The sequence below is a fragment of the Lactuca virosa genome, chromosome 2 (genome assembly GCF_052849685.1).
Source record: "Lactuca virosa cultivar CGN04683 chromosome 2, Lactuca_virosa_CGN04683_v6, whole genome shotgun sequence".
Taxonomy (NCBI): Eukaryota; Viridiplantae; Streptophyta; class Magnoliopsida; order Asterales; family Asteraceae; genus Lactuca; species Lactuca virosa.
In genome coordinates this window covers 257,178,280-257,191,062 of record NC_136427.1, presented here as the reverse complement: position 1 = coordinate 257,191,062, position 12,783 = coordinate 257,178,280, and the positions used below count along the sequence as shown (strand labels likewise).

Sequence of the window (12,783 nt, the reverse complement as noted above, 5' to 3'; positions counted from 1 at the left end):
GAAGAGATGTATTAAGTCATATATGGAAGGATTCACTTACATTTTTGAAGATTTGGAGCAAAAGCTTCAAGATCCTTGGGAGAGAATTCGAGTTCTAGGCTTGGAAGAGTGAAAAGTGGCTGAAAAATGGCTAAGGGCCATATATATACCATGGAGTTTACGGCCACCATGTGTTTATGGCCGTAAACCCATGACCCTTGGCCGTAAACTCCTCTTTTGAGGGTTTATGGCATGCTTTATGGGTTACAACTTCAATTGGCACTCTCATTCACTTATTCCTTGGATATACTAGACTCAGAATGCTCAAATAGACTCAAAATAGTGCTAGAAGTTAGCAGGAACAAGTCTAACTTTGATTGGATTGAATGGTTTGTACAAGATTGAAATTTCGGGTTGTCACACTTATACACTAAAAAATTGCTTTCTGTCTAATCGTCATGTCGAAGTGAACTTCCATGTCTTGGATAATTTTACTAAAAAGGGCACTCGCCAATGAATGTTGGGCTTTTTGAAGGGCGATGTCCTTATTAGTGAAACCGCTGAAATCAAAGCCCAAAATCGTATCATGAAGACAGGCCAAAGCACAAACATAATCTAAATCCATACCACATATGCCGCTATTTCATAAGACGTGGTCTTGTAACACCCACGATTGAGCTCCTGAGGCCACAAAAGCATAGGAGGAATCCTATAATGCTGAATACAACCCCAAACCACTGAGCCTAATTGGTAACGAAGCCAGTCGCCATTGAAGGTCCCCAAAGAACGGACCCCCACAAACCACAATGTCCTCAATCGACCCACGTAACCCTTTATCAAAACACAAAGCAACCTCTTCCATGTGAACGAGTTGGCACGTTCTCAGGCCAAAGAAAAGTTTGGCGATGCCCATGCAAGATCGGAGCAAAAGGAGTTCACTCTGGGGTCATGTAACTGTGGTAAAAGGCGCATCAAATCAATAGCCTTGGCAACCCTCTTCATCGACTAGCAGCCCCCCCCCCCCCCAAGAAGCTTCACCCCCACCGACGGCCGCGCCAATGTCAGCAAGGAATAAACATGTACGAAGCTTCCTACCATCACATGAAGGCCAAAATAGCTCAGTTTTCTTGATATTCAGCTCAAGCCCCAATCCTAGGCCTGCCACCCTAATGATGTCCAATACTCTGGCCACCTCCTCTGAATCTCCAATGACGGTCCCATCATCGAGGTACCAAGCATGAAGAAGAAGCTTGCAATTGTCTCTAATTTGATGTATAAGTGGGTGCAGTACAAGAGCAAAAAGAAGTGGTCCCAAAGGGTCGCTTTACTGGACCCCAGTAGTGGACCAAATATGTTTATCTCCCAAATACAACCTTGTTGCATGTCCATATAAGAATTCAACCCGTAAGGAAATGGAAGGGCACCTCATCCTGACCTCGTGAAGTAAGGCAAATCTATCCACTAAATTGAAGGCATTTGATAAATCCACAGTAAGAATTGCAAGAGATCCATCATCATGACGTGCACTCAACACCCTATTGACACTATGAAGTACAACTTCAGCGCCACCCGACACACCTCTTCCAAATTGAAAGTCATTAAGGTATTATGCCATTTCTTTACCAACTCTTTTCATATCAACCTTTGAGACCAAACTCCTCCATATAGTGCCTACAACAACATGACAAATTCCATTGTCAGGTTTTAGGAGCGGAGTAAGAGGTGCAAACGTTACAAATTCTGCCAGACATGACGTACATCTTCCCTCTAGCCACAGATTAACCACTGCGGTGATGGCATGTAAGAGATCTGTAGCTATAGCAGACCCCTCCCCACATAGAGCATCCAAAATGTGTTGAGCTCTCAAGCCGTCTCTCCCACACGAAGTTCCTTTAGGATACGATTTAATACAACAAAGGACATTGCCAATATCTACTAAAAGGGGAGGCTCAGGATAAATGGTGCTCGACATGGATGGGGGTGGCTTGTATGGATGCTTAGCCTCTAAAGCTTTGATGATGTCACTGTCATGTGAAACAACAACCGAGGAACACAACACTTTCACTGCTGCCGTAAAATGCCCATCAACAACCTTACAGAGACATTGTCTGACGTTGGTGTTGTCCTTAGTTCTGTCATCCTGAAAGTGATCAGCTCTTTGGCCCGATGAGCCAAGACCTACATTGTCGAACATATTTTCAACTAATGTGACAATATCGTCCTCTTTCCCCCACGTAGCTAAAGAATTCAATATGCAACGATTTCCTGTTCCCAGACCTACGTTCATGTCTGTTTTTATTTATTTTTTGTTTATCCAAATTTTTTCCCCTAATTTGAGAGTTTACTTCTTTTTTTTTTTTAATTTATTTATAAAAAAGACACTCTAAGTTTTTTCAATTAACGAGCTTCAAAAATCAAATGAAATATTAATATTTTCAATTTGCACTTTCAATGGTTTGATCGATTTTTTTTTCCGAGTAGTTAACCTGAACAAATTATAAATTATATTTGTTTTTCTTATAGACTTTAAAGTTTTATGTAATGATTTTTCTAAAAAGTTAAATAAATTTGCAATGAAAAAAATAGAAAAGAAAAAGAATCTTTTGACAGGTAAACTGAAAAAAAAACTCAAAGTATGGAATTTGCTGTTAATATAAAGACGCTGAAATGAAAAGTTACATCCAACCAAAATATTAACTTGTTTTCATATATAATCCAAAATAGCTATTTTGAAACATCATTTCTATGACGAACGACTAATTTTATAACTAGACGTATTAAACGAATGTGATTTTATATAAAGATGAAGGGAGTATTTTGTAAGATTTAGAAAAATTAGAGGGCTAAGAAGATATTTTGAAGAGGGAAAGCAACACATCAGCAAGAATCTTTGTGCCTTCAAAGTTTTTCAAACCCTAAATTATTTATTATTTATAATATATAAATTTGGGGAAAAGGCGAAATATAATACCATTCACCATCATCTTCACAGCTTATCTGTTAATTGCGTAATTACATCTGTTCTATTTCTATCTCTCTTTCTCTCTCTACCTGAAATTTCATACGCTTTTGTAACCTTTCTTGAACACAGAGCTCAATCACCTGTTGTGCGTTGTAAGTAAAATGCAGGTGAGTTTGAACTTCTTTGTGATTCATATGTCCGTCTAAAATCTGATTTCCTAGAAGTAATATGTCGAGATTTTAAGAAATATATGCTTTTTCGTATGAATATATTTCAGACAAGAACAGTACAAGTTGGGCATCTTTCAGATCTAGCTACCGAGAGAGAAATTCACGAGTTTTTCTCCTTTTCTGGCGACATAGAGCACGTTGAGATCTGCCGGTTCGTTACTGCCATGTCAAGATTAAAATTGAATTAAAATTTTGTTACTATTATGCATGTTGTCCTGATTTTGATTCTTTTTGAGGGTTGCAGCGATTCAGTACAAAACAAGACTGCATTTGTCACGTTTAAAGATCCAAAGGCTCTTGAAATTGCATTATTGCTATCGGTAATCCTTCAATTTAGTTATTTCCCCTTTTTCTATTGAAGTAGATATTCTGTATGATTGTTTAAGATTTTCATGACCTAAAACTGTTGATACACGATACTTCCTCCTCTGTTAACTGTGACATTTTAACTTTCAATGTCAAACTTAGAATTACTTCAATTTTAGTTAGTATTCATTATTTTAAGGTTTTGACATTGTTTTCTTTTTGTATATATAATATTTATTGGAACTTTTGAAGCAGTTATAGGATTTTTAATCAAAAAAATATATAAATACCAATTTCAAAATTGAAAATAGTTTGTTTGATTGCTAAACTATAGCATAACTGATGTAGGATGCCCAGAGTACTCATTCCATTAAAAATCCATTGTCTGTTTTTCTTAATTGGCCAATAAGCAGAATCTGATTTCCGATTTGTACATTCTGAAGTTTATGATGTTCCTGAAGTACCCTTTTTTAAAGATCTTCTGGAGATTCATCATCTTAATGTATATTTAGTCAAGGGTAGCAATTTCCTTCTATATCCGATATCTTTATATTTCAGCTGAGTTATGTATCAAAATTTGCTTATTGGTCTATATGTGTGTGTGACAGTGTGTGTATGCAATTTTGCTTGCATGTATTAGAAATATACAAAATTCAATTGCGATTTCTTGGAAACTTGAAATTTCCAACAGTGTTTGACAAATTTGCAGCTAATCAAGTCAACAAACTACGACCACAAAATTGTGGCTGCATATTAATTCCACTTTGTCCAGCGGAGACTCTTGGGTCCTACTTTGGAGTACATGAGAAAAATTCCACAATCACACTAAAAGAATTAATTATATATTTTATGTTTTGTATTGCCACACTTTTTTTATTAATCAGCCTGCGTTTGTCTTTATCCCTGTGACACCACAAATTATGTTTATTTATTAATATCATTGTTTATCCACATCTTGGGTCCACTTTTACCACTAATTAGTTGGCTCTTGGTTTGTTTGACCCCTTTTTGGTAAAGTGGTAGTTATAATTTTATTTATTTATAGATACAAAGCAGATATATAACAATCTAACTAATCAAAATTGAAAAATATATATATCTTCTGATGTAAATCTTTACAGGGAGCAACCATAGTGGATCAGATTGTTAGCATCACACCTGTAGAAGATTATGTGCCACAACCCAAGTTCCAGGTAATGGTTATTACTCGGTATATAAATATATTTTCATTTTACAATATTCAATTTTTTTTTTCATGATGTCACTTCTTGCAGGAAGTTTGTGAAGTAGATAATGCCATGAGTATGTCTCCAGAAAACCTTTCACCAAATGCAGAGGTAGATTTAGAATAATAATCACAACAAAATTGAACATGAAAAAGTTGCAATCGGTCTTTAAAAATTTGATTTTTTTTTTAAAAAAAATAAATAAAACAGGGGAATGGTAGTTCTCCTAGGAGTGGAAGAGTGTACATGAGTAAAGCACAAGATGTTGTAACAAGTGTTCTTGCTAAAGGTTCAGCAATCAGGCAAGATGCTTTAAATAAAGCTAAAGCATTTGATGAAAAACACCAATTAAGAGCCAATGCATCTGCTAGGGTTAATTCATTGGACAAAAGAGTAGGGCTTACAGAGAAATTTAGTGTTGGGGTTTCAGTTGTAAATGAGAAGGTTAAGTCAGTGGATCAAAGGCTTCAAGTATCAGACAAAACAATGGCTGCAATAATGGCAGCTGAAAGGAAACTAAACAACACTGGATCAGCTGTCAAATCAAGCAGGTCTGTAATAAAACTTCAAATGCTATCTGTCTTCATTTTGTTTCCAAATTTACCCTCTTGATTGTGTTTACTGTTTAGGTATGTGACTGCTGGAACAGCTTGGCTGAATGGTGCTTTTGGTAAAGTGGCAAAGGCTGGGCAAGTTGCAGGAACGAAAACAAGACAAAAATGGAACATAGCAGTCTCAAATTTAACTGCAAAGGTATGTATGTATCAATGTGTGTTAATTGCTTCTATCATAAAGACTACAGTAATAGTATCTTACTTTGTAGTGTGTTTATTTATGATTTGCAGGATTCACCAATTGCTGCATGATGGGAGTTTATACTTTATAGACAGCTGCATGCATGCATATTCATATTCTTGTTGATCATATGGGGTTCTTATTTCTTTCTCAATCATCAAAATGATCATTGAGGTGTATAATTAGATGTTTGAGATTTGCAAGCTTTGTGTGTGGGGATTGGATAGTTTAGTAGTACACGTTTCTTCTTCTACTTTGTAGTGTGTTTATGGGCAGTTTTGTCAATTCAATTATATTTGTTAATTGTTGGTGTATTCTTATGTCAACTCGAGGGTATTGTGCATTAAGGTCCTGTGATTTTCAAGTGTGTACTTCTAGGACATAAGTCATTAATGATGCTTCATTTAAAACTTCTATTGATCCAAGCCTACTTTATTTGTACAAGGTTTCATTAACACTATTTTTTCTTTTCTTTCAGAACTAAGTTTCGAGTATTTTGCAAATTGAGTACATGATTGTTCCTTAAAAACTAACTAACAAACGGATAAATTGTTTATTTAATACTCCATATTGCGACTAAAATAACCTCTTTACTACGTAAAAGATTGGTATAAAACCCATTTACCATAAATTAAAATCAACTTTATTCACACGACAAATCCAGAAAAATAAGGATGGTTTACAGGATTCCATGTGGATTCAAGACTTATCTATTAAGTCAATAAAATTGGCTGAAGCGAGTTTATTCTTGTGAAGAAAGGGTCAAAGGAACGTCTGTATCAAAATGTGAGTTTAACGGCGTTATGGAAGGAAATCTACGTGTTTAACGGCAACCCGAGTCACGTGTCAAATATGTCGATGGCGTTTACGTGGATGCACATCTCTTCAGACCCACCGCTCGTCGCATGTACCAGCGTCCTTTCCTAGATAATCTCATGGTTTTTCCGTCAATTCTACGATTTCCTTTAGGACAGGTGAAATACCCAAATCACCCTTTCTCCTTCTCCCCCACACTTCTCTCTGCGCATTTGGGCATATTCTTCAAACCGATCCCTTATCTCCCACCTGCCCTAGGAAAAATTCCCCCAAAACGGAACGCATTCAAAAGGCCAGAAGTTTGGGAGATAGAGGGAGTGTGTGTGTGTCTTTGGGAGTTGGTTTGGTTTTTGAGATCAAAACTGACTTGATATTTAAGGTAATTATCACATCTTCGCTCCATATCTCTGGTGCGTTTCGATATCTTTTCTTGATTTGTTTCGATCTTCGATAGGGTAACCGCCAGTATTTGCCATTTTGGACCATTTTGTTCCGTCTGTTTCAGATTTCGATCTATCGGTATTTTTTTTTACTTCGTATCTCTTGTTTCTAATTTTTTCATGTAGACGTATGTGGGGTTATCTGATCTTTTGAAAAAAGATGCGATCTTTTCATGTTGATGTGATTAGTTTTGACTTTTATTATGATTGATTCTGGGTCCATTTTGTTTAAAGGTGTACATCTATACTCAAAAAATGGACGTACGTACATTGTAATTTAGAGATCATAATGAATCAATTTGTTGTTCTGTCGATCTTTTTATGATATATTATGATCTGCAAACCTGCATTTGATCCGAATCTTTGGCCTTTTACTTTGTTGTTTACGGGGTAATTGTAATTGCTGTTTGGGTATAAATTCACGAGACGATAAGAGTTTTCTGAGCCCTCTGCTAAGGTGTATTTTTGAATAAGTCTAATTTGAGATCGAAACTATGCTCTTTGATGATAAGAAACCCAAAATTTGAGAATTAACTGTTGATATTTCAATAGGTTGCAGTTTCATAACTATTTACATCTACAATATGGCTTTGATAGATTTTGTCTTTGAAAATCAGTCAATAATATGATTTTTGTCTCTGCTTGGACTTTGTACTCTGTTATGTTACATGGCTCAAAGATCCTGGTATTTTTGACACTTTTACTTTCCGATTTTGCCTTCTTATTGACTGAATAAGATCAGATTTTAACGAGGAGTTTGATAGCATGTTTTTAAACTGTGGAAATATTTGTGGGCCCAAACTAATCTTTTGATTCATAAAGAGGATCGTGTCAGCAGCATGAGGAAAACAATGTAAAGTACAAAGTACAAACTTGATGATGCATCATTTTTTCTGTTTCATCTTCTTTTTTTATAGTTTCTCAAAAATTAAAGTCTCTTTGGTGAAAGTTTTGTTTAAAACATTTCCATTATGTTTCATCTTTCCAAGAGTTGGTAAGTGCACTTCATTTTTAATAAATCCAGTGTTGCCATGTAAAATTTGATAAATTTCATGACTTCGTGATATCTTGGTTTGTATTGCTAGCTGAAAATTTTGTTACTTTTCTACTTGGAAAATAATCCATGATCTTAATTACATGCTTAAAGATTTTCTTACTTGCAGGTGACTCAGTCTACTAGTTTCATTGTTGCTGTGTTCTTCCAAATATGTGATGGCGCGTTTGTGAATGTGATCTTTATCCAGTTTGTTTACAGTAAACATTGCGATGATGGCAGTTGTTTGATGAACCCTTATCTTTAAGATTGTCTTAATCATTATAGTTAACAAGTATTGTAGTAGTGCTGTAAAAAGTGTCTGTAGCTAGTGATGGATCAGATAAATTTACTTCACAGTCAAAGAAAAAACCTCCAAGGTCCAGGTGGCAAGTCCTCAACAAGTGGGTCCTCCAAAGATCTATGGCTAGCAGTGCATGGAGGGTCTGTGGTAGATGTAGATTCAGCCTTGGTCTCACTGAAGAAAAATGGTGGAAACATCAATTCAAGAAACACTTTTGGCCTTACCCCTCTTCATATTGCAACATGGAGAAATCACATTCCAATTATCCGAAGACTACTAGCTGCTGGTGCAGACCCTAATGCCAGGGTACATCTATCTTCTCATCTTTTAGATATCAGATGAAAAGTTTAACAACTTTTTCAATCTTCAGGATGGAGAATCTGGATGGAGTAGCCTTCATCGGGCTTTACATTTTGGTCATTTGGCTGTTGCTAGTATTCTTCTTAAATCAGAAGCTTCTGTTGCAATTGAAGATTCCAAGTCAAGAACACCTGTTGACCTCCTCTCTGGGCCTGTTCTACAGGCTAATGGCAATGCTAATGGCAATGGAGATGGTTCAGGTACTCCAACAAACACATCCTTATAATATTACTCCATTGATACAATTTCCTGAATGCATATTTGTTGTGCATTTTCAGTAGTGACAGAGCTGTACAGTTGGGGAAGCGGTGTTAATTATCAACTTGGGACTGGAAATGCTCACATACAGAAGCTCCCATGCAAGGTTGACTCACTTCATGGATCCTTCATCAAGTCCATTTCTTCAGCCAAGTTTCATAGTGTTGCTGTGAGTGCTCATGGTGAAGTTTTCACTTGGGGATTTGGTCGCGGTGGTCGCCTTGGCCACCCTGATTTTGACATCCATAGTGGTCAGGCGGCAGTCATAACTCCTAGACAGGTAACATCTGGATTAGGGGCCCGCAGGGTCAAGGCAATCGCAGCTGCTAAACATCATACAGTTGCTGTCACAGAGGGTGGCGAGGTCTTCACCTGGGGTTCTAACAGAGGTAATTACTTATTTACCCTACTAAAAGAATACAGACAGACTGATTAATTATATTGATAATGTTTCATGGTGATTTTTGCAGAGGGTCAACTTGGTTATACTTCTGTTGATACTCAAGCAACCCCAAGAAGAGTTAGCTCATTAAAGTCAAAGATAGTTGCTATTGCTGCAGCAAACAAGCACACTGCTGTTGTTTCTGATTCGGGTGAGGTTTTCACTTGGGGTTGCAATAAAGAAGGTCAACTTGGTTATGGAACTTCAAACTCGGGCTCAAATTACACCCCAAGGCTCGTTGAGTATTTGAAAGGAAAAGTTTTCATTCGCGTGTCAGCAGCCAAGTATCACACTGTGGTTTTAGGAGCCGATGGAGAGGTACCTTTTTAGATGATAAAAGCAAGAATGAAAATTGTTCCAGTGATTCTAATTTTCTAGGTTTTTTTTTTTCTTCCAGGTATTTACTTGGGGTCATCGGCTTGTAACTCCAAGACGTGTGGTTGTTGCAAGGATTTTGAAAAAAGTTGGAAGCACTCCTTTAAAGTTTCACCGGTCAGAACGGCTTCATGTGGTTTCAATTGCTGCAGGGATGATGCATAGCATGGCTCTTACCCATGATGGTGCGTTGTTCTATTGGGTGTCTTCTGATCCCGATCTTAGATGTCAACAGGTCCATCATCATCATCAATCATCAATCATCATCATCATCATCCATCATGCCTCTCTTATTCATTGTTTCTTTGATGTAGTTATACGGGCTTTGTGGGAAAAGTATGGTCAGTGTGTCTGCTGGAAAGTACTGGACAGCTGGAGTTACAGCATCCGGTGATGTTTACATGTGGGATGCAAAGAAAAGAAAAGATGAAGCTCCGGTCATAACTCGATTACATGGCATCAAAAGGGCTACTTCAGTTTCAGTTGGAGAAACACATCTGTTGGTGATTAGTTCTCTCTATCATCCTCCATATTCTCTCAAGGCTCCAGATACCCCTCAGTGTTTAAAGAAAAAACTAAGTGATGATTTTAGCGAGTTGGATGAAGACTTTGCTTATAATGATATTGAAAGTGATGAAAAGACATCAAGTCTAGAAAAGGGTAACAGTGAAAATGGCAGTAAGCAAATACCAAGTCTGAAAAGTCTTTGTGAGAAAGTGGCAGCCGAGCATTTGGTGGAGCCAAGAAGTGCTTTACAACTTGTTGAAATCGCCGATTCACTAGAGGCACATGATTTAAGGAAGCATTGCGAGGTAGTACCCATTTTGAGTTTTTGTCACTTTCAAGGGTATTTTAGACAATTGAACCCCTCCCTCTTGATAACTTTTGCAGGAAATTGTGATACGTAATCTTGACTACGTGCTTACAGTCTCCACACACGCAGTTGCTAGTGCTTCACTGGATGTTCTTGTGAATCTTGAAAAAGCTTTGGATTCAAAGTCATTTGAAGCATGGAGTTATCGTAGGCTTCCAACCCCAACAGCCACTTTTCCTGCTGTTGTTAACAGTGAAGAGGATGATAGTGACAACGAGTTTCTCAGGACTCGTGATAACAACAATGGTGGAAACATGGGTTCACACAAGGAAAGAAGCCAAAGATTTGATAGCTTTTTACATCCATATGATGATGCAAATCAAGAAGTTGGCAAGCATGTTCGGGCTTTAAGAAAAAAACTGCAACAAATTGAGATATTGGAGGAAAAAAGGGCCAAAGGTTATCAACTCGATAGCCAACAGATTACAAAACTTGAGACACGACCAGTGTTGGAGAAGTCACTTGTTGAGCTTGGTGTTCCTGTTGAAACGATTCAAGCAAAGTCAACTTCACCGGTTGACCAGGGAACCAAGAAACAGAAGAAAAAGAGCAGAAGAAAGTCGACACAAGGGGAAGAGGCACCTTGTAGCCATGAATCTGATGCTAAATTGAACACAGTGAAAGGTTTCTCACCTTCTGAAGCTTCTCAAGTTGACCACAAGGTAAAATTTCAAGAAAACCGGATCTGTGTGTTATTCAAACTTACGCTCTTAACATGGATAATACTGTAATTCACAGGAGAAGGAGATAGATGACAAGGGAAAAACAGTGAATCTGGTTATCGAGGTGTCACCGAATAGTAACTCAAAGAAAGATCTTTCGAGCTCAAAAAATCGGAACACATCATCATCATCCTCATCATCTAAGAAGAAAAACAGGAAAGGCGGGCTTTCAATGTTCTTAAGTGGTGCTCTTGATGACACCCCCAAGATCGTTGCACCTCTTCCACCACCTTCACCAAAAAATGAGGGCCCCGCATGGGGGGGCACAAGTATTTCAAAGGGACCCAGTCCCACTTCTCTTCGTGAGATACAAGATGAGCAGGAAAAAACCATGGGAAGTAAGCCCATGTCCATTGCTAAAAAGAAAGATCAGTTAGAAGTTTTAGATGTGAAAACAAGTGGAAAACTCTCATTGAGTTCGTTTCTGCCATCAAACTCAATCCCCAATCTGACCCCTCACATGCCAGATGTCGAAAAAAGCACCCCTCCTTGGGTTTCGGTTTCTTCAGGGACCCCACCTCTTGGTAGTAGGCCGTCTCTCAGGGGCATTCAGTTGCAAGAGGTGTGACACCAACATCATTTCTGTTTCTTCCAAGCTTTTTATTCTTGAAAATAATTTTTGATTTTGTATGATATATATATATATTCTTTCAGGAGAAAAAGCAACAGACATTATCCCACAGTCCTAAAACAAGAACGACCGGGTTTGCTGTGAGCAGCGGTCAGGGTTCACCGTCCGATTCAGGTGGTGGTGTGAACCGGTGGTTCAAGCCGGAGGTTGAAGCACCGTCTTCTATAAGGTCAATTCAGATAGAGGAGAAGGCTATGAAGGATCTTAAACGTTTTTATAGCAGCGTTAAGGTTGTCAAGAATCAGTTTTAGGACAAGGGTGGATGGGTTTATTTAAAATAGCAGCTCTCGTCTGGTTTGGTCTTTTTATAAAAATTTAACTCGTGTCATGTTTCTTTCTGTAAATCAACTGTAGATATTTCGTTGTACATTAATTTCAGATTCTCTTCAAGTAGAATCCTTCAAATTGCATTCAGTTTGTTCTAGGGAGAGATTTGGTGGATTCTTAGCGTTAACGACAGCATCCTTAAACCTGATTTATGAATCTCCCTTTGAGTGAGTTAAGGCTGTAAATGACATAAAGTTGTAACATTTACCCTTTTGGGGTGCACATTCATCGTTTTCTTCATATTCTATTATAATTCACAACATTATTTTTGTTGGAACTTGATATCTGCACCACAAAAGTTGAGACCTTGTCCTACATAGGAGGTTTTAAGGTTTTTCCCACTTTAGTCATCAAATGGATCAAATAAAAGGGCCAAGCTGGACTTGTGGTATTGGGCTGGTCACACTAAAGGGTGTGGTGCTATGGAAATATCATGACAAAGACCCTCCAAACGTGTTTCATATCGTTCCATGTTTTTCTATTTGGGTCCAGCTTAGTTTTAAGGATCCACTTAGACCCTACCAGTTTAACCTTTTTAGAGACTTCAGCAAGTTTCCATGGTCTAACTTGGTTTTAAAGATCTACTTAGACCCTACGAGTTTAACCTTTTTAGAGACTTCAACAAGTTTTCAAAGGTAATTTTTATTCATGGAGTTAAGCTAGTCAATAACTTCATTCCATTGAGAGGACTAGTCACTACTAA

General features: G+C 37.7%; 2 protein-coding genes across 6 annotated transcripts; both read left to right on the top strand.

The window, feature by feature from the left end:
• The first annotated feature begins 2,969 nt into the window (after nt 1–2,969).
• On the top strand, nt 2,970–5,801 carry LOC145160843 (RNA binding (RRM/RBD/RNP motifs) family protein). Of its 2 annotated transcripts, XM_079080204.1 has the most exons (8): nt 2,970–3,108; nt 3,219–3,322; nt 3,416–3,491; nt 4,599–4,670; nt 4,752–4,814; nt 4,914–5,254; nt 5,333–5,456; nt 5,549–5,801. In XM_079080204.1, the coding sequence occupies exons 1-8, from the start codon at nt 3,103–3,105 to the stop codon at nt 5,567–5,569; spliced, it is 807 nt and encodes a 268-aa protein (XP_078936330.1). In that variant the 5' UTR covers nt 2,970–3,102; the 3' UTR covers nt 5,570–5,801. The 2 variants fall into 2 exon arrangements, with proteins under 2 accessions (XP_078936330.1, XP_078936329.1); XM_079080203.1 differs by lacking the exon at nt 2,970–3,108 and having other exon boundaries at nt 3,189–3,322.
• A 589-nt stretch (nt 5,802–6,390) lies between these two features.
• LOC145160841 (ankyrin repeat family protein / regulator of chromosome condensation (RCC1) family protein) lies at nt 6,391–12,357 on the top strand. Of its 4 annotated transcripts, XM_079080200.1 has the most exons (11): nt 6,391–6,693; nt 6,769–6,833; nt 7,918–8,397; nt 8,462–8,651; nt 8,730–9,098; nt 9,180–9,469; nt 9,549–9,761; nt 9,841–10,338; nt 10,418–11,062; nt 11,139–11,684; nt 11,777–12,357. In XM_079080200.1, the coding sequence occupies exons 3-11, from the start codon at nt 8,122–8,124 to the stop codon at nt 12,002–12,004; spliced, it is 3,255 nt and encodes a 1,084-aa protein (XP_078936326.1). In that variant the 5' UTR covers nt 6,391–6,693; nt 6,769–6,833; nt 7,918–8,121; the 3' UTR covers nt 12,005–12,357. The 4 variants fall into 4 exon arrangements, with proteins under 4 accessions (XP_078936326.1, XP_078936325.1, XP_078936327.1 ...); XM_079080199.1 differs by lacking the exon at nt 6,769–6,833; XM_079080201.1 differs by lacking the exon at nt 6,769–6,833 and having other exon boundaries at nt 7,902–8,397.
• The last annotated feature ends 426 nt before the right edge of the window (nt 12,358–12,783 follow it).

Bases quoted from the DNA above. Each gene is read 5' to 3' on its own strand.
- LOC145160843 (XM_079080203.1), top strand. From the start codon at position 3,192: ATGCTTTTTCGTATGAATATATTTCAGACAAGAACAGTACAAGTTGGG. The intron at 5,255-5,332 runs GTCTGTAATAAA...TTTACTGTTTAG, and splicing joins TCAGCTGTCAAATCAAGCAG to GTATGTGACTGCTGGAACAG. The intron at 5,457-5,548 runs GTATGTATGTAT...TATGATTTGCAG, and splicing joins TCTCAAATTTAACTGCAAAG to GATTCACCAATTGCTGCATG.
- LOC145160841 (XM_079080199.1), top strand. From the start codon at position 8,122: ATGGATCAGATAAATTTACTTCACAGTCAAAGAAAAAACCTCCAAGGT. The intron at 9,470-9,548 runs GTACCTTTTTAG...TTTTTCTTCCAG, and splicing joins TTTTAGGAGCCGATGGAGAG to GTATTTACTTGGGGTCATCG. The intron at 11,685-11,776 runs GTGTGACACCAA...ATATTCTTTCAG, and splicing joins GGGGCATTCAGTTGCAAGAG to GAGAAAAAGCAACAGACATT.